General features: G+C 42.5%; 1 protein-coding gene across 8 annotated transcripts in view; it reads right to left on the reverse strand.

Annotated features, from left to right (window-relative positions):
* Nucleotides 1-2,269: 2,269 nt before the first annotated feature.
* The window catches only part of LOC310872586 (ubiquitin-associated protein 2-like), a 35,130-nt gene continuing 11,298 nt past the window's right edge, over nt 2,270-26,101 (reverse strand). For 3 of the 8 annotated variants that reach the window (XM_083784581.1, XM_083784579.1, XM_083784580.1), the window contains exons 8-29: nt 24,883-24,968; nt 24,560-24,612; nt 24,393-24,454; nt 24,057-24,279; nt 22,094-22,352; nt 21,732-21,872; nt 20,573-20,709; nt 20,223-20,431; nt 19,855-20,071; nt 17,893-17,932; nt 15,835-15,964; nt 15,508-15,565; nt 14,473-14,689; nt 13,214-13,305; nt 12,852-12,926; nt 9,925-10,003; nt 9,511-9,771; nt 8,306-8,476; nt 7,440-7,544; nt 6,866-6,939; nt 4,469-4,657; nt 2,270-3,118 (exon numbers count right to left, since the gene is read on the reverse strand). In XM_083784581.1, coding sequence (XP_083640707.1) covers nt 3,026-3,118; nt 4,469-4,657; nt 6,866-6,939; nt 7,440-7,544; nt 8,306-8,476; nt 9,511-9,771; nt 9,925-10,003; nt 12,852-12,926; nt 13,214-13,305; nt 14,473-14,689; nt 15,508-15,565; nt 15,835-15,964; nt 17,893-17,932; nt 19,855-20,071; nt 20,223-20,431; nt 20,573-20,709; nt 21,732-21,872; nt 22,094-22,352; nt 24,057-24,279; nt 24,393-24,454; nt 24,560-24,612; nt 24,883-24,968 — 2,971 coding nt within the window. In that variant the 3' untranslated portion in view covers nt 2,270-3,025. The remainder of the gene's footprint in view (nt 3,119-4,468; nt 4,658-6,865; nt 6,940-7,439; nt 7,545-8,305; nt 8,477-9,510; nt 9,772-9,924; nt 10,004-12,851; nt 12,927-13,213; nt 13,306-14,472; nt 14,690-15,507; nt 15,566-15,834; nt 15,965-17,892; nt 17,933-19,854; nt 20,072-20,222; nt 20,432-20,572; nt 20,710-21,731; nt 21,873-22,093; nt 22,353-24,056; nt 24,280-24,392; nt 24,455-24,559; nt 24,613-24,882; nt 24,969-26,101) is intronic. The other 5 variants (XM_083784583.1, XM_083784585.1, XM_083784582.1 and 2 more) reach the window with 5 other exon arrangements.

Raw genomic sequence — 26,101 nt, forward strand, 5'->3', positions numbered from 1 at the left:
AGGGAAAAAATAATTTTGATTTTACGACCTACGGTTCAAGAGTTATAAGCCAAAAGGTAAAGTGGGCTGTTATAGCGCCACCATGAGGCCGACCGATAAAAATTTAGGGTTAAATAATTTTAGGGATAATGTTGAATTATCCCTAAAAGTTTTGTAACTATAGTAATTACAGTCTCCGAGGAACAAATACTTGAATGTGAATTTTTGCCTTTTCCCATTCATGTCAATGGGGAAATTTAATTCATATCAATTAAACTATACAACATTTCTCTTAACAAAATACAAGCACACGATTTTTCCGGTCAATTTGACATATGGCTCAAGTGCGTACAGCGTACAGTGTGGGAGGTATAAAGCGTCAAAATAAAGACTACTCCAGTGAAATAATAAAGTGTCACAGTTACAAGAGTCTGGTTGCCCATTCGGGCAACCACACTAATAAATACAAAGCCTTGTATAGTTGTATTAGTTCCTCTGAGAATGATGGTTTCAGCACACCACCTGGAGGTCACTAATATGATTACACTCAGTTTTGGATTGTGTTTTGAACACACAAGACAAGGCTCAGATTCATGTGCACAGACACAATGGAAGAGCTACATGAACTTTCAAAAGTCCCCCATCATCTCAATGAGATGCCAAAGACCTTCTCCCTTCTTTTTAAATATGTTCTGTCACATTGTTATGATCATTAGACTATGAGCAATAACCCACCCATCTCCCAAACTCTAGTTTTAATGTATAATTATGTGCAGGATGTAATTTACATACAAATGTGAGGGACTTTGACTACATTTATTTTTAAGTTTCCTCCTTTGTCACCGGTGCCAAAGGTTGCCTATACGTGCTCTATACAATATCTGAAGGCTACAATATAAAAATATACTTTAACCACTTAAATGTCTGTATACCTGGGGGCCCTGTCTTTTTTCCCCACCACATCAAATCTCGTCAGAAAATATCATATCTACAAGCTTGCAACACATTGCAAGCTTGTAGATCTATTTTCACCAAATGTTCACCCATTAGAGAATGCCCAGAAAAGTCTCTACCAGATCCTGGCCCCGACTAGGCCTCGACTTGACTGAAAAGAAAATTAATTTCCTTGGACAGTATGACAATGTAGCAACTTGTTTTCAACAGAGAAGGCAATCTGGCACCCAACTTGCTAACTTAAAATCAAACCTTGTACTACAAGCCTTGGACCACATCTTTAGGCCAATCTCACTACAATTAAAGCTCAGGATAAACACTAGTGATGTATTCCAAGTTGTGAATACAACCATGAAAACCTTGAGACAATGATAAAATCAACCAAGGTTTGCATGAGCTCCAGATACTAGAGCAGTGCAATTCATACTTCACTTAAATCTTACATGGTCCAGCTTAGTTTTGCCAGGTTGTTTGGTTGATAAAAAACGTTTATTAATTTAGGTTTTGCTTTATTTACATTGGGGGAAAGGTGCAACAGAGGTTTCCAGTCAAGAATCTGACCAATTAATATAGCAGTGTCGACACACTGGCCAATGACCACCAGTGTAACATGGTTAGTAAGGCTTCAACTTGCCACTATACGAATGAATTGTGGTCTAGTGTTCAGTCACTTTAAGAAATATTGCCGGAATGCTGGTTGCCTTCAAGGGAATGATGCACCCATTAGTCTTCCCAGTTCAACGTTCTCATAACGATGCAACTCGACTCATTAATTGCTGCCCCCTAACTAACATGAGGGTCTCGAGTATCTTCATTTATGTAAATACATGGTCCAAACACTAGTCCAGTTATCGCACCATTTGTCCATTAATGGACAGAATACATTAACTCAACTGGGAATCCTAGTCTGTGGTGCTTTTACACAGCCCAAGATCAGACCTGTTCTATAACATGATAAGTAGCAGGTGGTCAGTGTGGTGGCTTCTGTATGAAGATAAGGTTATGTCAAATAATCTAAATAATAATCTGTTACATTTTTGTTAAATGTTTTGAGATTATATTCTGCATAACTTGTGGGAACCTTGACTTGACACCATCAAAAAATCACACCCGCGTGAAGTGAGGGGTGCTAATATATTAAAGTCTAACTCATGTTGATTAGGTGATGTAAAACAAACATTAAATGCCATTAACAATAAAGAGACAATATGACGTACATTTTCCCTTCATCGTCAATGGAGTTTTTAAAACAAACATTGAACTAAAAACAAACATTAAACCTGTATATAGGATGATATATATACTAAAAAATACAATACAAAGAGGCTTACATCAGTCACATTTCCAACTGCTTAGAACTTTTATTTCCAGGGAAATGAGGGTTAAAATTAAATTAAAATATAAAATTTGAATGGTCAACATGTGTCTTTGAAAGGGGGGGTGACACAGGGACAAGGTTGAGAAATAGGCCCTCCGCTCATCCAGAAAACAGAAAAGGGGCAGGAGAGTGAGGGAAACAGGGTAGGAGAACTACAGCTACAGGAGAGTGAGGGGGAACAGGGTAGGAGAACTACAGCTACAGTTTTAAAATTAAACGATGTCTGCGGGACAAGCCTGGTCAGTCACAAGTAAATATTGTAAACCCCCCCCCTCCCATCTGAAATGTCCTCTTATGCAGTCAGTGCTATAGCTCTCTCCCTTTCTTTTCTGGTTTCTTCCAGGGGAGTTTCGGATAATTTCTCATCATTGAAGTTCTTTCCATTTGTAATGTAACATATTTTCCTGCAGTTTTGAAAAAAGTAAACAAAAAATGTCCTTCAAAAATAAAATGCAGCAACCACATTTATGTTCTACTATTACATATACAGTATATATATAAATACATACATAAATATCTTACATGTACAACCAATTTTGAAAAGGGGGGGGGGGGGGGAGAACCCAAAAAAAGTATGAGGACTTGTGGAGGCAAGGAGGTGGGGGAGGTGGAGGCTGGGGTTGTTCATCATTAGGGTAGTGTGTGTTCTCTTTTTGTTTAACTTCACACACAGCACTCAGACAGCTTTTTAAGGGTGGGTGAAGTGTGCATTCCTCAATTGGCCCAGTAGGGGGAGCTATAGTTGGGCTTGCTGCCTTGTGTCTTCTGCTGCATACTGTTGGACTGGTTGCGCTGACCAGGACCACCCTATGGATAAGCACAGAAAGCCCAGTGAGTAAACTAGGTGGGTGGGGAGAAAAGAGGCTAGGTCTGTAGTGACGAGCATAATAAAATGGGCCCTTATTAGATTTCACTTAAAGGACAACTTCAGTTTTTTTCAACCAAGGTTCATGTTTTAGGTTGTTATTAGAGAAACTAAAAGGTGAGTGTTAATTTTCTTTCATTAGCTGCTTTCTTTCGTTTTAGGGATTTTAGCTCTTTTTGACAGGGGGGCGGGGGCATTCGAGCATGGGGCTAAATACCAAATTTGATGGCGATTTATTTTTTTATTATTTACTATAGTCCTAATACACCCCAGGAAATTACATCTGGCCACAGAAGATCACAGGATCTACTGAATGTGAAGGTAGCCTACTGGGGGAAGGCTTATACCAGGGGTACTCAACTGGCGGACCGCGGTCCGGTCCACCTCTTTGCGGATTAAGTTAATAATATAAATAACATCAGATGGTATACATTTCTCATGTGAAATTGCTGCAAAGGCCCCCAAAATGTCCCCCAAGGGCCCCCAAAATTCTGGCGCGTGCTACGCGCGCACAGTGTGGCCTGCCAGGGCGTATAACTCCCGGCCTGATTTGGAGTTCCACTCCGGGCCTGCACTCTGCACCCCATTATTGGTTGGTTGGAAGGGGATCTGATTTGTATAAGCTTGGCTTGACCATACTAAACGGGCATAGAGCCCCGCTCTCCGATGGACGCGGCGCCTGGGACCGGACCTCGGTCTTATTAAAAAAAAAAATTGTGGACCTTCATCATTTCTAGTTGAGGACCCCTGGCTTATACTGTGTGTATAGGCTCAATATGTCAGTTTGTCACATTCAATAGATCCTGTGATCTTTTGTGGCCAGATGTACTTTCTTGGGGTTTTATAGTAAATAATAAATCGCCATAATATTTTGTAAAAAAATACATATTTAGCCCCATGCTCGAATGCCCCCGCCCCCCTGTCAAAAACTGCTAAAATCCCCAAAACAAAAGAAAGCAGCAAATGAAAGAAAATGAACACTCACCTTTTAGTTTCTCTAATAACAACCTAAAACATGAACCTTGGTTGAAAAAAACTAAAGTTGTCCTTTAAGGCAATGGAGTGATGTACACAATTTAATGTTTAATATTCATTCACATTGGGTCATAGCCAAAATCTGGAACATTTTCTATTGATCACACAAAATGCATTTGGATGATCATGCACTACTACTGTATATACAAGAGCCTCCAAAATAACACAGATTCAGGGTATTTGTTTGCTCAAGGTTTGTTTTTAAGCTCAAACATTTTTGTGATGCAATTCCCCAACTTTGAGAGCTTTGGCCATACCTGTCCGTCCTGTGCAAGATGGTGGTGCAGCAGCTGGGAGTGCGGCTGCTGGTGGGGCAGGATGTGGAGGAAGGGGGCTGGAGCATAGCCAGGGGCACCACCAGGGTTCAGGGGGCCTGTTCCCCCCAGGGCTGAAGGCAGGCTAAAGGGCGGGGGTGTTCCTGTGTGAAAGCCTTGTTTGTCGAATGACTGGGAATCGAACAGCAGAAAAACAAGATGACAGTTTAAATGTTAACTAGAAGTCCACTATATCAAATGTATAAATGTGCAAAGGATGGTGAACTTTAAGGAGAGTTAAAATCAGAAGGATCAGCCCTCACAGAAATGTTAAAGATGGAGTGAAGTGATTTGTAACATCCCTGGCCCTGGGGTGAGCACTTGTATATTTGTAATCTGAAAATGTGTGTAGGCATAAGGGCTGCAGAAGGAGAACACTAAAACACTTCAGGCTAGGGCTATGAGCTCACAGTGCACTGCGACGCATTGTGAGCTTGTTTTGGTTTATGCTGGGGTGGTTTATAATCAGTCAGATTATCCATCTCTTTATTGCATGCGTCAAGTTGCACAAGCAAGCACCACCGATATCTGAGATCTGTTTTCCTCTCCATGTTACAAAACATTGTGTTACCACCACAGTGTTTAATCGCCTGGTAGAGACACTATAGAAATATCAATTAAACTTAACATAATATCAAAAACCAGCCATTAAGTCATCAATAATGTTTATAGAACACATTGTAGTGAATTCCATTTCCGTTCACTATTTAATATCATGCAGGATTTACACACTGTTTTAGCTCTGTATTCATCGCCATGTTTTACAGTGTATTTTCTGTACGTTTCTGTACTCAACGGCTTGAGTTGTGCATAAATTAGCATAATAACACCCCACTTCCAGGTGGGACAGCACATCTAAACCTAATCCAGATCCGATACCAATCAGCCATCATCAAAACCAATTTGATACAGAAAATGATCAGATTCAGCACATATTTAAGTCTCTCTATGCTGTGTGATATCTGGCAGGTAGCACACTTTTTGATCTTTTTCTAGTCTGGAATGTTAAAATCAGGATTGATCAAGTGATATTACTCAAACAGAGAACATAACCTCCCCAGAATAATAGTCAAGAAACAAGTTCCACAACAGTATGTTATGAGAATAACTGTCCCACTTATTTTACCAACTTGAGTCTTGGTAAAATGTATTTTTTATTTTTGGAGTAACGTAATGAAATCCATGATCTCGACCGCTGTCGAAAAATGATGTTTTTTGTTGTTATACATTTCTCAGTAGCATAGGTAGGCTATACACATCAATTCTAGCAGTGATTTTCCTCATTTTAATTTCAAGGACGCCCAGTTTGACATGCATTAGGCTACTGACCCCCATTTAAAGCCATTTCTATCTCATTTTATTTATGAGAGTCTGAGAGTGTACAAATGAAACCAAATTGACAGGTCCATTTGTACACCGAGTTACAGGTCCATTTGGTTCCCATCTATCATTTAGCATTTGTTGTAGCACTTTAGCAGCCAAATTACCAATGGTATGTAGTGTGAATTAGTGCTGAACTAACTATCCTCGTCAACCAAAACATTTGGGGAGATTCTTTAAGAAGCCTGTTCAGACTGTTCCTTCAGATAATAATTGACGCTGACCGAGGCTAAACAGCATATCGTTCGGAGGAGGAACTTTGCTGTTGTTGCTGCCCGGGTCAGGAATGGAGCTGTTATTTTTTGCTCTCGTTTTCTAACATATAATACTCTAATAGCGCCAACATTGCTGCTTGAATGAGCTCTGTGCTCCTGCCAGCTAGCATAGCATGCTAGTAGCACAACACAACACACGTTACTGCTGCATACTGGATGGAAGTACTGAAGCGGAATTCTGGAATGGAGTGCTTGGATCGGAGCGTTTGATTGGTCATTTTCGCAGAAGTCCGATCCGATCCTGATCACGTTTTTACCCATCCTTCCAATGCTTGCTCACTGCGGCTTCTTGACTTGTATTAATAGCGCTATTGTATTAATAGCGGTCTCTCAATGTCTACTTTTTTAAACTAATCAAATTATTATGCACAGAATGTTCGTGGCTTTAATTTTCCCATGAGCCTTAAAAACCTTATCTTCAAATGTAATACCTACGGTCAGATTTGGTCAAATTTAAGACAAATTAAGACCTTAAATTCACGATTTCTTTATTTAAGACTTTTTAAGGACCTGCGGGAACCCTGACAACTATGAAATTAAGCTAATTCACTCTAGACTCTAAACTTGCTGTTTCAAAGAATAAACCGTCTAGACGGTTTATTCTTTGTAATGAGACTCTAGAGCATTACTTAGGAAATGAAATTATCAGATAAAGCATTGCTTTATGTAAAAGCACAAGACATACCTGGGTCTTGCTATAGATGGAGCCTCCCATGTCAGGTACGCCTCCACTGTTGCCTGACCCTGACAGTCCTGGGGCTGACAGACAAGGAATGGAAAAGAAATCCAAGAAGATGTGGTGAGGGAATGGGAGAGAAGAGGACAGGAAAGCAAATGGATTGAGATGAAGAGGAAATGAGATGGGAAGGAAGAGGAAAACCAGAGAGGGGTGGGGGGAAAATGCATCAGGTTAACACCAGCATTTGTAACAGTGGCTGAGCACTTGTTCTCGTTAGTAGGGGAGAGGCAGCCAATAGAGAATAAGCTTTCAACCAAGACTGCGCAAATTAGTCTTTTTTCGGTTTGCTTTCAACTCTGTGCGTGTTTCAAAGTGCATTTGCAAGTGCATTCATGCGCATGCATGTAGTATACACACCTTGCCGCAGATTATGTTGACCGCTTCATTACCCATGAATTCGGGCATACGTCTGTATTTCCCCGGGTCCCTGCCCACTGACTTTATACGAGTGTGTCGTTTACCATACCCCGGGCCACACAGCCAACTAACTTGGAGTGGGTGCATGCGTTTGTGTGTGTACCTTTCCCTGGGCCGCTGCCGGCTGACTTGGCCTGTGACTGGGCAGAGCCTCCGTACCCTCCCTTATTGTACTCCCCACCGTGGGCTTGAGACAGGTCATCAAAGGCTGAGAGAGGATGAGCAGAGAAGAACAGATGGACGAAGGAGGATGGAAAGAGAGCAGGAGAAAAGAATGGGAAATTGGGGGTGGGGGTTCGAGATGAAGAAAGTAGGAAAATGATGAGGAGAGGAGAGAGCAGAAGGAGCAGGGGAGAGAGAAGCAGTAAAGTAACCTGACTCAAGTGGCAGCCTGTGTTCATACTGAGCCGTGACCAACTCCAGCAGGGGGGTTTGAGCTATGCATGCAGCACAAGCAAAAACACCCTCGGACCATAATACACACACACACATGCAGCACTTGCCATACCTGTCTACAAGGCGGAAAGTCGTTTTTGTCTCAGATTACACAGACAGGAAACACGTTATTTCTGTAACGCTTAATTCTTAACGCTAAATATTGCACTAGTGTGATGCAAATGATTTTTACGTATTTAGTGTATAAACAAATCTAAGATCTATACCAAGCAGTAGGCTTTGTTCCCAACAAGCCTAATCATTTATTTGTGGTATACTATCACAAGATACATCTCAATGGTTATTACTCCAACATGAACGTTCATACACACACAGGAGTAAACTCAAATACAAAATGTGAGTAGAATTAATGATTCATGTCAGAAGAGTTCATTGGCACTTCAGACAACCACATAGCCATTATTAAATTTAGAGGGAAATTACTGTATAAAATTAACTGAAGCTCAAGTAAATTGACCCCAGCTATCATACAGACAGTTAATTTCTCCTATCCTGTGCTTCCCTTCCAAGTACCTGCGCCATAGGCGTGCTGTCCGTAGCTGGGCTGATGCTGTTGGTGGTACTGGTTGGAAGGGTTGGCCATGCCCATGGCAGGCTGCTTGGCCGATGTGGGAGGCACGAAGACAGTGGGACCATACTGGAAAGCTGAGGGCACACCAGGCATGCCAGCATAGTATGGCAGACCTGAAGGATTGATGAAGGACAAAGGACAATGAAAACACTTAAAACTAGAAAATGTGCCCCTCGGGGCACAGGTTTCCACCAGGACAGGTCAGGTTGTGGCCTCCTGGTGGCGCTATAATAGGCCAATGTGAAAAGGGTGCCATTTGTTCTTACACCATTGATTTGAGGCATTTTGTTCCAAAAATGTGTTTTGCAAAAATCCACCTGTTGGTGGCACTATAACAGGCCAATGTGAAAAGGGTGGGATATATTCCTCAGCCTAGTAAGAAAGTCTGAAAGATTTCACGTGAATTACACGCTGCGTTCATGCAAACTTTGAAAGCCAATTAGTATGGAATATAAAATATCGGACAGATCCATCTTGAACACATGACTATAGAGATAGTGTGTAACGATTTGCGGGATTTTTGGACAAATTCTGGAGTAATATAAAACAAATGTGTTTTTCAAAAGTCAGCCTCCTGGTGGCGCTATAACAGGCCGCTCTGGAAATCTTCAGGCAGAGGTTCATCGATTGCATCCAGGGTTTGTGCAAAATTTGGCATCGACCGGGCTAACTGATTGCATGCCAATGGCGAGATTTCTCGCCAAGTCGCCATATTTATTCAAGGCTCACGAGCCTCACATTGCCAATGAATCTCGTCATGGTGGTTAACGACAGAGGGCACTCTACCACAGCCTGTGAACGATCAACGAAGACGTGTACACCCAGAAATCACGTGATCACATTTTTCAGCTGGTTTAGGATAATGTTAAGTTTTATAAAAATATTTTATCTGCTTTCTGGTGGTTTTGCCAATAACTATGGAATGGATTATCCCAGCGATTATCCCACAGTCTTTGTAATTGTATCAGGCATTACTGAGTTAAGTCTGGAATCTGCATTAGAGGTACATTATCAGTATTCCTGAAAAGGACATTTACCCACATCTTCATAATATTCAAGCTTCATCATCACCACCTTTATTTATACTCGGAAATACAGTTGAGGGCAGGCCCTCATTTTCAACGTAGCCAAGCTTGCTTTTCCTTACCAGTGTATCCATAACCCGGGGGGAGAGGGGGATTGAGGAAGGCCTGGTTCTGTTCCTTACCAGTGTATCCATAACCCGGGGGGAGAGGGGGATTGAGGAAGGCCTGGTTCTGAGCCTGCTGACCCTGGTTCTGTCCCTGGCCCTGCCCCTGGACCCCTGCCTGGGGTGCCTGCTGGGGTTGTGACTGCACCCCGCCTGTAGACAGGTTGCTGGGGGGAGCTGGAGAGGAAGAGTCCCCCCTGCCAAACTTGGTCGCCTCGCCTAGAGACGAAAGTTGTTCAATAGAATTTATCACTATAATAGGAAATGGATGTCTTTCTACAATGTTAGATGTTTTTTTTCCTTTTTAAAGAACACGGATGTAGGATTTTAAGTATTGCATCATAACAAAGCAATTCATAAAAGACATGTTACCAGAGTAGGGATTGTTGGCTAGGCCATCTCTACCAGGCATGGTAGCCGTAGTACCAGGGAATGTGAGACCATAGTAGTCCTATAGACAGAGAAAAACAGATAAGAAAAACAGATAATTACACAAAGGATTAAGACAGGTCATTGCCCATTATTAATACTGTGGGGAAATACAGTTTCAGCTTCACCCAGCTGATGGCTGCATATTTGTGGTCATATTGTTGACCACCCGGGGGGAGCAGTTATGTGTTTTGCTCATAGACACTGGAACGCATACTGTAGATTGGGCATTGAACCTGTGACCTTCCGTTTCCCATGCGGCATTTCTACCCATTCAGCTATGGCCACCCTGGGGAATGACAAACTTAACCATTTTAGCCGACGAGATCGAAAATCTTAAAACGTTAATAACTCTTGATCTAAATCATTCTGTCCAATTCTAAGAAAATATTATGTTTTAGACGGCCCACCGCTGTCCCGCCGCTAGTCGCATTAGAATTAATCATTCCTCCCGTTGTTGTCGATCGCCTCAGGAGTAATTTGGCTACATCAAGCTACTTCAGCTACATCCGGGATAACATCCGGTCCGTCGCAAAATGTGCTCCACTGCTATAAATCGCTGGGCGCTATTATTTAATGGATTAACAATTAGTAGGGCTGTAATTCAGGATGTGAATCAAGCTCAAGATCATGTAACATTATCACTTCAACCATACCAAGTTGTAAGCAGTTTGTTTAACATTCATTTTAATAAAGTAGAGCATCTGTGTGTTTTTGGATGAGAGTCTGTTCCAGTGCTACATCCAGGATGTTGGATGCAGCTCTGAACATGCACTCACTCTATCTACACAAATGTGCAGGGTACAGAGCATTGTATAGTAATGCTCTTGTGATAGTAGCAAGGATCAGGAAAGTAATCCTTGTTGATTTGTTCTTTCTGAAGGTTCGGTTTGATAATACAGAGCCTGGTAGGGTAACATCTGAAAATGATGTGCACCCTGGGAGGGTGTAGCAGCAGGGCTGAACATGAGAGCAACCGCAGCGCGCTGCCACTGCTGAAATAATCAGCGCAGCTGTTGGATTTGTCTGTAAATTATTATATTTTTTTTAATTTATGTTTTTATAAATGTCTTTACTCTTTATAAAACAAAGCAATATTTTACGCTTTACACTTCATATCCTGGTACACACTTGAGACAGGAGTCAGACAGGGGAGACGGGAGTCGGACCCATTTAAAGATCTTGCAGCGATGCACATTATTACTTAAGCACAATTTTCTGGTTATCCCTGAGCATTACACAGGAACAAATACACGATACACATTAAATGGACAAATAAAAGTATTCAATTGCGGTTTCTTTACAGTCATTAATTAATATTCAGTGTATAGATAGCCTAGAAGACTGTATAATCATTCATAGGCTACTACTCATTGTTGACAGACCATACTGTATTCATTTCACACAGACGATAAATAATTAATTCACAGACTGTACATACTCATTCAGAGATTTTCTTTAATATTTTGGATCCACAACTCCTATATTTGCTCGCAGAGTCTCTATTTGAGCTAGCTTTCGTGGCCACCAAACACTTGTATTGGTTGAGAGATTTACACACTATTATTTATTGGTCATTTAGATATTTAGGCTAGGTCGCAGGCAATGACCAACACTCCATTATCAGGCCAGTTTTCTGCACATTATCGCCGTCAGAACGCTCACTCTTTGAACGCATTAAGTTTACACCTCATCTACACGGGCAAAGCACCTGTAGATTGTTTCCAGTTGTTCCAATCGCGTCATTTTGGCCATGCAGGACAACAGCGTTGATAAAATAAAAGTCTGCACACTGGCTGTAGATAAGACACGTAGGTAATTTAACTTTGGCAGTGGAAACAAATTGACCTGCATTTATAAGGAGCAAAATGTGTTCCTATTCCTCAAAAATGTTTCAGCACAAGTTCCACCGAAAACATCAACGCTGATTAGCTGTCAGGACACCATGCAAAAATGTCGCTTCAATTGGCTTTTCCAGCCAGCCAATCACAGCGGGGCATTCCTAGAACTGGGGTGGGATCCATAAAAGCTGCAGCAGTCACTCTGGAACTGCGAAAATTGTGTAGGTTCCGTTGTGCATTTCGTATGTGCGTACTGAGACCTAGAATTGTGTGATTTCTATGCAAAATGCATCTGGGTGTAATTTGAAATACGTGATATCACATATTCGGCAGTTAAAACTTTATTATCACACCCATGTGAAGTGAAAATCATTATCCATTCATTGTCAATGGGAATTTATGTTTGTGTAAGACGAAGATCTATACTAATTGCTTGTTTTTGAGGGGCGCTAGCCACTCCTATATTCAGCTATGGGTAGTTCATATCAACAATGAAGCAAACCAACACTGATCAGTCCTGTGACTTCACTCAATAGACTGCTGCATCTTAACCTGACTCCACCAGATGGGGCGGTATTAATTCACAAGTTCGCAACACAGCCTCCATCTGGATCCTCTCCTGCATTAGCGATGAACTGAACCAGCCGTAGTTCGGATCAATCAGCGGCAGCTACGGGTGGGATCTGCCAATTACCTGCCAAGTAGCTTAAAAAAAAAAAAAGGACCCGCCTTCTTCAGCGATTGGGTTTCAGAGATACCAGATGGAAGTAGTTTGTGAAATGAGTGTGAAGCAAGCTTATGTAATCTGGTGGAGTCAGGTTAGCTGCATCTATCCATCAGAAAAAAAAGAGTGCACAAAATTCGTTTTCACCACCTCCTATTTCCTCCTAGGGGAAAAACTGCATCCCTAGTTTCTGCACGATACCAGCGTCATGAAACCCACTTCGAATTATCACATCCGTGTTCTATAAGCAATACAATTCCATATATTAGAAAAAAAGAAAGTGAGAAATAGTCAGTATTACTCACCATAGGGAGACGGGACTGCAGCATCTGCAGATCCTCATATCCATAGATCTGCTGTGAATTCAAACAATAGATATTCTTTGGGGATGGGGTAAAAAGTTACAAATGACAGCATTAAAATTGTAAAACATCTCCTGGAGAAATCAGCAACCAGACAGCCCACATTCACCATGTGAAGAGCATAAGCTGAACTTTAACTGGAGCCTGCAGACTGTTTCAGGCAGACAGACAAATACTACAGCTGGCTCACATAATCTGTAGTAAATTGATATGATGGTACAGTAATCAGATATTTATCCATTTTATTTTGATTGCGACAATGTTTTGGCATTCATCAGGAAAACAGTGAAGTGATGAATACTTACTGGGTAGGCAGGGAGCAGGCCACCAGGGCCCATAATGTACTGGTTGGCCAGCAAAGGGGGAACACCTTGTGCCAAGTTAGGGGGAGCTTTACCTTGGGAACAGACGGGGAGAAAAATACAATGGGTACATTTAATTGGCAAAAAATATTAGTTTAACCCACAATCCTGGACTGAATGAATGAATAAAATGTTATTATCCTGACAATCCATATAGTGAGAACATTGTTATTCGGACCACAACGTTCTGGGTTTGATCCTGGGCAACACCAACTCAGCCTAATATCACAGCTTTGGTGCATCATGTGATAATTGAAAGAATGTAAAAAAACAAAAAAACACACCCGTGTGAACTGAGTGGTGCAACTACACATTTATTGTTATAGTTACTGTACTGTAGACTCTTTTTTTAAATATCTTGAAGTGCTTGGAAATTACGAACTACTTTGAGAACTACCGATTTCTAAAGGGAATTGTAAAATTAGCCTTTATTGCTAAGTCTACTTACAGGACATATTTCACATTGCATTTTTTCATACTTTGGATGAAAAACACAATTGTAAGGAATACAAGAATCCAGCCACACACACACACACGCACATGCGCCGCGTTCATGCACGCACACCGCAGGCTGCACGAACTGATCCCAGGGCAGTACAAGACAACTCAATGTCCACTATAGTTTAACCAACTGATCCCAGTGCAGCCTAACATTACTAACTAAACTCCTGGTTAGAACACACTGACCCAGTCGCACGCACACACACACGCGTGCGTGCACGCACGCGCACACATACCGCGGTCATGCACACACACACACGCACCGCGTTCATGCACGCACACAGCATTGATGCGTGTTGCTACGACGCAGCATTGTGTTGCTACGTGCTAGGCACTACACACAGATACGACGCAGCATTGTTGCTTCTCTGTATCATTCCAGTTTCTTCTCTATCGTTCCAGTTTCTTCTCTGTATCCAGTCTCACACACACACGTACCGCGGTACGTGCGCAGCATTAATGTGTGCCAACGTTACTACACACACACGTGCGTGCACGCACGCGCACACATACCGCGTTTATTTATGCACACAGGTGCACGCACACATGCACCACACATGCGATACCGCGTTCATGCACGGCACTACACACACCAATAGGAGTGGTTGCACCACTCAATAAAGAAAGTCTGAGACCTTTAATGGCAACAAATCTGCTCACTTTACACACACACACACACACACACACACACACACACCTACCAGAGGTGGTGTTGAGAAGGGGCGCCGTGCGGCTGCCGGCTGCAGAGATTATATTGTTTGCAGCATTCATGCCGTTGGCAGTTAGACCAGGGGCTCCGCCAGGGTGCATCCCATTGCTGGTGGAGTTACTGACAGCCAGAGGGGCTAAATGACTAGGGTTGACAGTCTGGCCTGATGAAGTGAAGGCATGGAGGCTGCTGCTTTCCTCACCGGCTATCTGTGAGGTTAAAAACAATAGAGGGGATTGTTGGGAAGAAAAGCGCAAAAGCAGGGAGGGAAAAAACAAGAAATAGTTAAGCTTTCCAAAAAAGTTCCCTCTCTAAAATATAAGCCCTCTACAAAGAGACATTCAAATGACTAGCTATTAACTGTGTGTTAATTGTGGATGGAGCTCGTTAATTCTTATTGATAACGATCACCTTATCGAGCCGGGTCCTTATCGAGCCCACTATCGAGCATTTGCTATTATTTTGTGGAAAGAACAGAACCTTATTTTTATTGGCCAGTTGTGAGAGTTTGTATGCCAATACAAAAACAGTTCTAAGGTGTATACACAGTCACACAAAATATGCATATCTTTGAGTGGTGCAACCACTCCTACAACCAGCAATGTCCGTGTACACCTATGTGTTGGTTAATGAGCACCAGTATAATGAGTACCAGTAGGGGCGCTGTTGTGCCATACAGACACACAGAGAGCGAGAACGAGAGCGAGAGAGAGTTGATTATTTTTTTAATGTTACCAAACCTTTCACCCGTTCCACCACGGCAAACGATGACGAACCACGCAGCCCCCTTTATAGCGAGCTGCCCATGACGTCAGCCACTGCGGCTATACCCGATAAGGGGCTCGACAAGCCAAACGCTTATTGATACTCGGGTCTCGATAAATGCCAAACCGGGTTTGTAATGGACCCGATTTTCGGACTCCATCACTAGTGTTAATAGAGCTATATTGACATAATTTACTTAGAACATTCATGGTCCTCACAGATTAGCATTGGCGTAATAAAGAAAACCTGTGTGTTCGCTTACCGTGAGAGAGGTGCTTGTAATGAGAGCAGCTCCAGATGAGTGTGTGCCGGCCACATGACTAGAAAAAAAAAGTGTGCCATTATTTTTTTGGTTTTCATTTGCTCAAGCAGCAATGTCAAGTCAATAGATAACCCTAACCCATAGATAGCAGTTTCAACCTAAATATCATTCATCAACATATGCTTTAATAGGATGCTAGGGGTTCATGTGTTTGACATACAAAGTGGTTAAGATGTGTGGATCTCCAAATCATAACGATATGAGAGGGGATATGATCAAATGAAAAGGGCAATAAAGTAGTGATGAGGGGTCTGTGGACCAGCTTACCTGTTGAGGGAGGGGAGAGGCGTTGAGTGGGAAGGTGTGGCTGCAGGAGAGGGTATATGGTGGGCAGGACCACTTTCACTTGTCATGACAGGAGACTCTGCCTTCACCGTTCGAGATGCTGATGATGGGACTGATGGAGGAAGAAACAGGTTTATTTTTTTCTTAATTGTCCTTTGTACCAATTTAGGTACTTTCATAAATAAATATCCAAACAGTGAATTAAACATCTGGAATATTAAAGGTCCTACAACATGAAACTCAACTTTTCAAAAAATGAAAATGTTGCCGTTTTTTGCGCTCATTTATGGAAATTGCTCTCAGGAACAGCTCAACTGATTTGGTGGTACCCGTGATATCGGTGTAGACAGTTACGCCGTGGACAAATCCAACTCGGATCGTAACAAATCATAAACAATATTTTGGGCCGATCAAATAATTAGAAAGAAGAAAATAAAGGCAGGATACAACACTATTTGTTTTGTTTTTCTTCTTATAAAACATTGTGTTTATTGTCATGATTTGTCACGATCAGAGAGCTTTGTCCGTGGCGTAAGTCTTTAAATAAATACTTTTTGAAAAGCCTACTGAGAAGAATCATTTCCTGGGCCACTCGTCATTCTGAAAGGGGGCTGGACTGAGTCGCTCTATTGTCCTTTGTATAATTCCGCCCCCTGTATAATGACCTACTGCCCCTTAAGTCTAATGTTAGACCTCTTAGGTCCTCTGAAGATACCTGGGACTAAACTAAAAACAAAGGGCGACCGGGCTTTCGCAGTGTAGACTGTAGAGTGTAGAGTCAGTAGACTGCTTTAAGTGAATGCTAAAGACACATTTATTCCGTATTTATTTTTCCCATGTAGTTCTTACCCGAATAATATTTACATACCCATGTGTTGTGATTCTGCCTCTATTTTACCTGCCTATGTTTTGAGATTTTGCCTTTTTACTTTATTGTGACATGTTTTCCTGTTTGGTTTTAACTTGTTGATTGCGTGTTCTGTGTTCTGTTCAGCACCTTGTGACTTTGTCTTGAAAGGTGCTTTACAAATACAATTTATTTACTTACTACTCTTCAGTCTTTAGTTACAAATTAGCATTTCGACTTTGTTTACAATGTCCGCCAGTGTTGATTTTCCAAGCTGGCATGGAATGGAAACAAGTCTAGGTTTATCTAGCATTAATCTCTCAAGAACAGATTCTGTGCTGAGCTACCAAATCTGTCAGCAAGGCCATTCAGAATGTGTATACATTGTTGATAGTGAGAATTAAAACACAGGCACACCACAGGAAGTGGAGGGCTGAGGCCAGGCCAAACGGGCCAACTTCCTGTTATACACCAAGGACTGTCTAAAGAGGACGGGACGCGAAGACCGTAAGGGCGCCGCCATGTTGCTCACATGGTGCTCCATGGAAGGAAAGAAACATGCGCAATGGGCTATATGCAGCCAACACTTCCTCGTTCAGCTTCCTTGGTCTCAACTGCGCATGTTTCTTTCCTTCCATGGAGCACCATGTGAGCAACATGGCAGCGCCCTTACGGTCTTCGCGTCCCGTCCTCTTTAGACAGTCCTTGTTATACACATTCTATTGAGGCCTGGCCCCAGAGGCAAATTCAAAGTTAACAAACACCAGAGGGTGTTTTTTTTTTTTGCCGATGGGTTCCCAGATTGATCTAGCATTAGCATTATAATGACTCAACGATTAAATAATTTGCATATCAGCGCCCCCACCGCGGCAGGACATTGTGGTACTGCAGCTAAAGCTGCTTCAGAGGCCAGAAAGAAATGATTTGGACGGGTTATACAAGAGTGGTGATTTAGGCTCAAACCATTAGAAATATGTTTGAGGGACATATATTAAATATTAAAAACTTTTAAAATGTATAGCTTCTTTAAAACAATAAAAGGATGAAAGCTCAGTGCAAAAGGCCCCACCCAACCTCTCAACATTTTCCCCTGCACTGAACCTTTTTACTTCCCACCGGATGCTTTTAGCAATCAATAATTAGATTAGCTTTAAATGGCAACTCCAGAAAGAGAGATGGTGTCGAGTACTTACCCTCCTGTGTGGTCTGCGTCTTCATACCACCGTAACCATTCTGTAAGAAGAAAACTCATCTCATTGACTAATCACTAAACTTCAATAAGGGTTTGCTTTAATTATAACCATCAAAGTGTTCGTTAATGGAGAAAAGGTCAAACAGCATGATGTGAAATATTAACACCCTACGTGTATCTAGACATAGTCATACACACCAAGAAAGCGGCACTGAAGTGAAAGAGTACTCCACCCATTTCAAGCCATTTTCATATAACTGGTCATCAGTAATGGTCATCATAAGATGCTACCATTTCCAGACCTGCCAACATTGGAGTACCACACTCGCATGTTTTTGCGCCGCTTTCGGCATTGATGCGCATGTCGTTTATGTGTACGCCACTTCACTTGAACGCTGTTATTTCTCACTGGCCTCCATATATCATTAAGTTATATAAAGGATAAAGGACCCGAAATGCAGTGAGTAGATGAAAATTGTTCCGTTTTATGAGCATTAGTGAGGACCAATTATATGAAGATATGGCATAAAATGGTTTAAGTTCTCCTTTAATGATTTGCTCGCAATGGGAATTGGGAACACCGCATTGCGATTTGTGCGGCTTCATTCACCATCACACCTAAGATGAAGATAAACTATTGAGTTCAGTACCTTACTACCCGCTATGGCGAGCTAAAGATTGGACAGTGAGGACACATGTAGGGTTGGGATTCGGAACCGGGTCAATTTCAGACCCGGTTCCGATATTGCGGATCGGGAGCCGGTTCCATCGTTTTTTTATTAACGGTTCCCCAAACGGATCTCATCAGTTGTCATTTAGCTCCGCTGTGTCTGTGCATGCATGCAAGCAGAGCCTGGGGTGACGTCACCCCACCTACATGAGTGAGTGGGGTCGGGGAGGATACGCCCACTGTTCTGTGCATTCAGCGACCGCTGTGGAGCGAGTGGGACAGTATGTCGCCAAAGTGTGGTTAACAGAGAGGGAAATGACTGAGGCTGAGCACGCAAAGTGCAATAAATGCGATAGTTGCCAGCAAAGGTTGTTGCAACTTGTAACACGTCCACATTGAGGAAACATCTCAAAATCAATATGCCTACACATCGCGTTTGTGAGCCATGCGGAAAGCCGTGCCCGCTCTCCCCGCAATTCCACCACAGCCGGCGGACGACGATCTGATGCAAGGCTGGTTTACTTTCCCCAGGCTAGTAACGTAATGGAAAATAAAAACTACTAACGTCTACAGAGCTTTTCATTAGGCGTATTGTACAACTGTATTTTATGAATCACGTTTTTACAACTTATAAGCAACTCAACTGCTTTTAAATTGGCTCTAAATTAATCGCGTGGCTGTTGAGAGCCCAGCGTTCAGGTGCATATACCTCCATAGATTGATTACTTTATAAACAATTTGCAGAAAAAAGCACAGGAACGTAGCCTACAGTTCAATACAAGGTCTGCTTGAGGATTTTATAATCCAAGAAAGCACTATGGCTTGTTTCCATTAGGGTAAGGGGTCCTTCATATTAAATTAATTTGAACATTAAAGACAACATTTGTCACTACAACAATATCATTATTGTGTACTGTATATTTAATATACAGTACAAATTGCAATATACAGTACAAATTGCAACAATGATATTGTTGTGGTGGCTAGCTGCTGCTGGTGGTGAAGTTTAAATAATAGTGCCACCTCATAATTGTAAAGTGCATTTTCAATAATTGAATTAATTAATTTGTGTTTATTATGTACTTGGTTAGGTTAGTTATAATATAAGCATAATCTATGTCAGAAAAAAGGGGAAAATATTAGGATCCGTTAAGGGAACCGTTAGGAACCGGAACCGTCAAGAGGGATCCGGGAAGGATCCGGAACCGTTAAAATCCTAACGAATCCCAACCCTAGACACATCGTTATTAGACTCCCTCTTGTTTATCTTATACCGCGACAGGAGATTCTCACCGTGAGTGGTCCAGCAGCTGAGGGAACATCCTTGTTCTGGGAGAAACCCAGGTGGGGAGGGAGGGTCCTAGGGCCACTGCTCTCCACCCGGCTGGCCAACGAAGGGACTGCAGAGGAGGAAGGTGGAGGTGCTGCACTGGGCAGACCCAGGGATGGGGAAGGGAAGCTAGGGTCTGACACTGCTGGGGGCAGGGTGGGCAAGCCGCTCATGGCTTCACTGGATAGAGTAGACCAAAATGGAAGAAAAGTAACAATGAACAAAAGGTTTTATATTGAAATTATGGCTGAGAAATGTTGCTTGGGTAAAATACAACACACAACCTCTTATACCCCCTCTCATGTAATAAAAACACACCACTCCTGCCCACCTGACAGGTCCAATCTTGGAGTACAAGTTGCTCTGAGACTGCGGTGTGGCCACTGGCGCAGGAACAGGAGCCGGTTCCCTGGCTGGCTCTGCCTGGCCCATATCCACAGATCCAGTGCTGGCTTCAGAGCCAAAGTCAAGAGCTCCAAACTGGACATTCAAACCAGACACATCTGCTGAGCCCGGCATCTCCACTGCTGAGGACGGGATCTGGGAAGAAGAGCATGTTACCAGAATGTGTGATGGAAGACAACAAACACAAGGAGTCTTTTATCCAGTTCCATGTAGACCTCCATTTTACATTACATGTGATCAATGTTTGCGTCCATTTAACTAATCTCAGTAACTTACTTTTGACAGGGGAGGTACTCTACGCCTTTGTGTCTTCATCTGCCGCAGTGGGGGTTCTGAGATGGGGTGCTCCATGCCTGACAACTTCCCTCCTGGGGAGGCCCCGTCTCTGGCTGAAGGAAGGCAGAAATCATGACCTGAGGGAGGAAGATTCAGTTCACTATACCGCACTGGGTTCATAACCATCACTACTTTGGTGTTCATAAGTTTGCTGCTGTGAGGTGAAAATAGGTCAAAATAAGAAGGGTTTCCTGGGGTCACATTCTCTGTCACCAGACCAACACAATGGTCTTCAAAATAAGACGTGGCAGAAGCTAAATGCACCGAGAATCAATTCTGGCAGTAAATGATTTAAAGGGCAGTCACACAGCATGTGTAGTGCATGAGAGTGCCCTCCTCCTCCTGGCACTACCAGCATTTGGAACAGTCTCTGAATTTTGCTATATGTAATTTGGTGGGTGTCCAATAAACGTATTTAAAATTTTGAATTGGACAAGTCTGGATTTAAGTTCTCTGGACATAATTTACAAAATTTCGTAGAAGCCGATTCCACTCAAACTCCATGAATGAGACAACCTGAGGCCGATGGATGTACAGGAGTAAAAACATAGCCTGGCCTGCAGAGACCACTAAAGTGCTACTTGATGGCTATTTTTGTCAGGTGAAACCACCTGACTAATGGAAGCTCATGAAAACTAGACGACCTGTTCTACGACCAAGCAACGGCAAAGCTGCCCTCTAGCCAATGGGAAGGGGAGAGGAAAATATCCCTGGCAGCCACGCAGGCTGCAGACAGACACTGCAGCGCAACGCAGCAGAGAAGCATGATCACTGTCACACTCACAGGGTGACGGGGAAGAGTATCGATATAACTAGTACTCGATATAACTTCAAACCCAAAGCGGCCAATGCAAAGCCACAACAAAACAGTCATTGAACCACACACAGAACATCCGGACACACACACACACACACACAACGGAGACGGCGCTTCTTCCACCTGACAAATATCTACAAAACTATGTGATCATTTCTTGTTTAACCATTATCCCTTTTAATTTTGTGACTTTATGTTTTGAATGTATTACCATGTTTTTTGTTCTTGCTTATTGTAAATCGCTTTGGATTAAGAGCGTCTGCTAAATTGTCAATTCCCTACCTGGAGGTGTGGGGACCTGAGGTGCGTGCGACTGAGGCAGGCCAAGGGGGTCAACAGTGGGAAGAATCATGTTGGACTGTTGGTGCCTTTGAGCTAGCTGGCTGAGCACCGCCGATGGCTCTGGCTGGAGCTTCAGTTCCACTGTAGGAGGAACATTATTGAAAATACACTGATAAAAGATTCCTGAGATTGGTTAGATTTTGTAGCTTTTTTTTTAACATATTATGCTTCAGTGGGACAGTGAATCATGTTATTTCCCAATGTAGTTTTTAATTCAAAGTTTCTCCAAACAGGCCATCAAATAAATCATTGCCTTACAATTCAACATATATAGGATTTTGAATGGGAAAAACTTTACTTACAGTGGGGTGCAGTAACGGGACCATTCTCCACCCTTTGAGCCTTCATGTCTGAAGAGGGGGAAGAGGAGATGGGTGCGGGGCTCTGAAGAGAGGGAGGCCTGATTTCCTTTGCAGCACTGCTGTTGCCAGCAGTAACCAATGTCTGATTGGCTCTCTGGCCAAGTCGTGGCCCATTGAGGTGCTCTGGTATCCTGGTATCGGAGGATGGGACGGGTTTAGGCGCGCTAAGAGAACCAAAACCAGACCCCAGGACCGAAGACTGGGGTGGAAAATAAAAGAACAAATGACAAAGCAATGAGAAGAATGGTGTTAATCTTTCTCCATCAGTATAAAAACACCTGAATGTTCTCCTGCGATTCAGTTTCAATGAAAGACTAAGTACTTCTGGGCAATTCGTGGTAGGCCTCCAACAAATAATCAATACAAATGTATTGCAACATTTGTTGACCAATAATAAATCAGCAGTTGTTTCTACACTATCGTTTTTTCAGCGATAACGGTAGCTAAGCTAACTAGCTAAGGAGGAATGCACCATCTCACTTTACAATGGCCGTGGTTACATGAGGGCTTTTCATTCAGAATAAAATAATTCAAAAGTAATATTTTTTGCTACGAGTTTACATGGGAAATGGTCATTCCGAATGAGTGTTTACATGGACGATACTTTTAAATCCCATTATTTCATTCCGCAGCAGCTTTGGGGCTGGGAAGGCTTCTGATTGGATAGGGGCAGGCATATATGTTTACGTCCCCTTCTCCGCTGGGAAGGTACCATCTCTCTCACACACACACACACACTGGGGTGGGGAGTGGGGCATCGCATTTATCAACTTTTGCGCGCCTCACGAGGCTATTGATTTCTTTGTTCTTCGTCTTTGCACAATGCACGTACATTGTGTAAAAGCTAATCTAGAGCTGACAACGTGTCCCATCTGTGGTCTTGTAGCCTACATCGCATAATGTTATCTGCACGACGCCATCTTGCGACGAAAGATAATCCAGGCTTGAACCCATACAGACAGATTTATTGAACTTGTGGCAGCCCCATCATGGCATGGTATTAAATATAGGTTATTCCAGGCGCAACACTGTAGGTTACCAGAGAATAAATTGGGTGTTTAATACTAAATTGATTGCAGCTGCTCATCAATGCTAACTGCAAAGCAGTTATGTTTCATCAACATTTTGGTTGCAACTTGGAATAGGTAAGTCATATAAAAGTTTAAGGGGATAGAATAGATAAACATTATAGCGATAATAGCGTATTCTTGGAACTTCAGTTTCAAAGAAAAATTAAATAATTACTTGCAATATTTGCAAGATGGACTTTGCTTTGCATGAGTGAAGTATAAAATTCCGTAGTATTTGAACGTTCCAATATATCGATTATGAAAATACTCATTAGTTGCAGCCAGGACTGGAATTTTGACATTTTAGGGGCACAGCCACTTTACCTTTGGTAAATGTTGAATAAAACAATGTTTTTAAGTTGACGGAAATGAGTTTAACTAAGGTTATAGATGATTTAATTGAATATAGTACAAGTACAGTATGACTCAGTGAAACATAATTTATAAAGATCGCATCAATAAGCAAGCGGTCTTTCCACACAATGCCATACTGGCTTATACCTGTAGTCTGAATACAGGGAGAGCGATCGACAGAGAGACAGTTGCTAATTGCTATTACTTCAAAGTATTATTAGGGCATGACTCCTAGGGGATATCTGTGTGCTCTTATGAGCGTGTACTCCGTGTAGACTTGAGTACTGCACAATCACATTTTGCTTACTTTACAGTGATAAATCGTGCAAACGTACTTTAATAAAAAATGCGTACAGGTTGGCAGGTCTGGTATCATACTGGGATGGCCTTGCCGAATCCCATCACTAATGAACATAGCCATCTGTGAAACTGCATAATGTCCATATGCAGATTATAAATGCATGTGTTTCTGCCCTCACCAGTGCGGCATGTGCGTAGGTGGTACTAGCGGAGGCAGCGTGGGCATAGCTGTTGGCGGCGGCGTGTGCGTAGCTGTGTGTTGCAGTGCGTCCGTTGTGGTGGGAGTTGGTGAACACCAGGCTTTGGCCCAAACCTTCAGCAGAGGGGCCATCTACTATGCCCACCAAGTCGTTGTCAACAGACCCCTCGACGGTTGCTCCTGCCTTGGGCAGCAGGTTCATGCTGCAAGAAAAGAGGATAGTGGGGGACAGATGGAACATATTGTCATAAGTCTTCTTGTCCAAATGCAGCATGATCTTTGCCAAAAGTTATCTTGGGTTGTAAGCATCTCTTACTTATGTCCAGGTGTGATGTGGTTTACTGGAGCAGAGGCAGTGAATACTTTGGTCTCAGACAACTAAAGGATAAAAAGAGAATTTATAATGGCATGGCTGGATATGTTAAAACACTATACTATACTATAAGAACTTCAACTCTGAGTCATGAATATGCTACATCTTACATCCTCATTCCAGTCTTCTGAAGCCCAGTCTTCCAGATTTCCCCTCCATGTTCCTAAGAGAGCAAGAAAAGACAATGACAATCAAAAACAAACAATGACCCCCAAAGCAAGAGTTTCGATGTGTCTTGAGCATTCAATCTTACTGGTCTAAAAGTTGCAAATAAGTTGTAGAACCTTGTATACAAGCTGCAGACAATGTTCCATTTCTGGTGCATCTCCACATCAAGGTTATGATACAAGATGGCATTGGCATGGAACCCTTTTTCGCCTTCTCCAGTACCAACTGACCCATACTAGGCAGAATCCCTAACCATTTTAGTTACCATCAGCAGCCTCATTTCCATCCACTTCCCAGGTGTCGTGGCGTGACGCTCCTGAATTTGCCGTATAGTCTGCTGGGTTGAATGTCCTAGGAGAAAGAGGGGGTAGAAGGAATGTAAGTAGGAAACAGTTGGGATTGGGTGAAGTTAAGCAAGGGACAGGGACGCTCATATCGTTCATTATTGTGCACTGTATGAACAGCACGCTGGGCTGTACAATTATTTTATGGCTCGCGGGGGCAAAAATGTATTATTGGTAATGATGTCGTTTGGTGGGAAAATGCCATGCAATGTCCTCTTGTAATGTCATGCCAAGTAGACCTGATCATATTTGAATGAAGTGTCATGATTATATAAACTAGTCCTTACCCGTTCAAATATATGAACACCAAATTATGTACAGTGTGGGTACAGCCATGTAATAGATCCTATTATTGATGTACATGTATGCATTTCGAGGTGTAATCAGTTTGGTGTCAGAGGCACTTGCCGTGGGGTGTATACGTTGGTTAGACAATACCAACTGTCCTACAGTCATTAGTCCGACAACACTGTCACTCCCGACATGCGCTGCAGGATAAAAGTAACCTGTGCTGTGGGTTTAATATCACCCAGGTTAAAACTAACCGATGCTGCAGGTTTAAAATCGCCTGTGGCTCCCGACCATAGACTGTAAAAAATATGGACAAAGCGTTCCCCGGGTCTAACATGAACGTAAAATGAAGCCTGAAATCCCTTGCATTCTAATGCACTGTAAATCGCCATCTTTCTAGATCCGTTTTGGACCAGCTGGCCATTGGCTGGCTCCGTTTGGGTCCAGCTGGCCATTGGCTGCCCAGACAACGAGGCGGGACTTCCCCCCTTCTTCTCCGTTGGTTTTTATTTTGACTCGAGTGGGAGGGGAATCCCGATCATAGACGGTAACGGTAGCCACGCCCCTCAGAACATACGCGACTTTATGGTCATTATTTTAATTAATGGGACCATAATTTTCCAAAAAGAATATTATGACATTAGAAATGAGACTTTAAACTAGTGACTGGAAGAAGAAAGTATTCATGACCATGTTTATTAAGGTAATACAGTCTAGGTGAAGTTGGGCCAAAATACATGGGCCTCTATGGAGCTATGGGGCTTTTTGGGTCCAGTCCAGCGCCACAACAGGCCATTATATGAACTACCGATTTCAAATGAGGCTTCACGAAATATCTGGCTGACTGCC

The sequence above is a fragment of the Protomyctophum parallelum genome (assembly GCF_964188405.1).
Source record: "Protomyctophum parallelum genome assembly, chromosome: 15".
Lineage (NCBI taxonomy): Eukaryota > Metazoa > Chordata > Actinopteri > Myctophiformes > Myctophidae > Protomyctophum > Protomyctophum parallelum.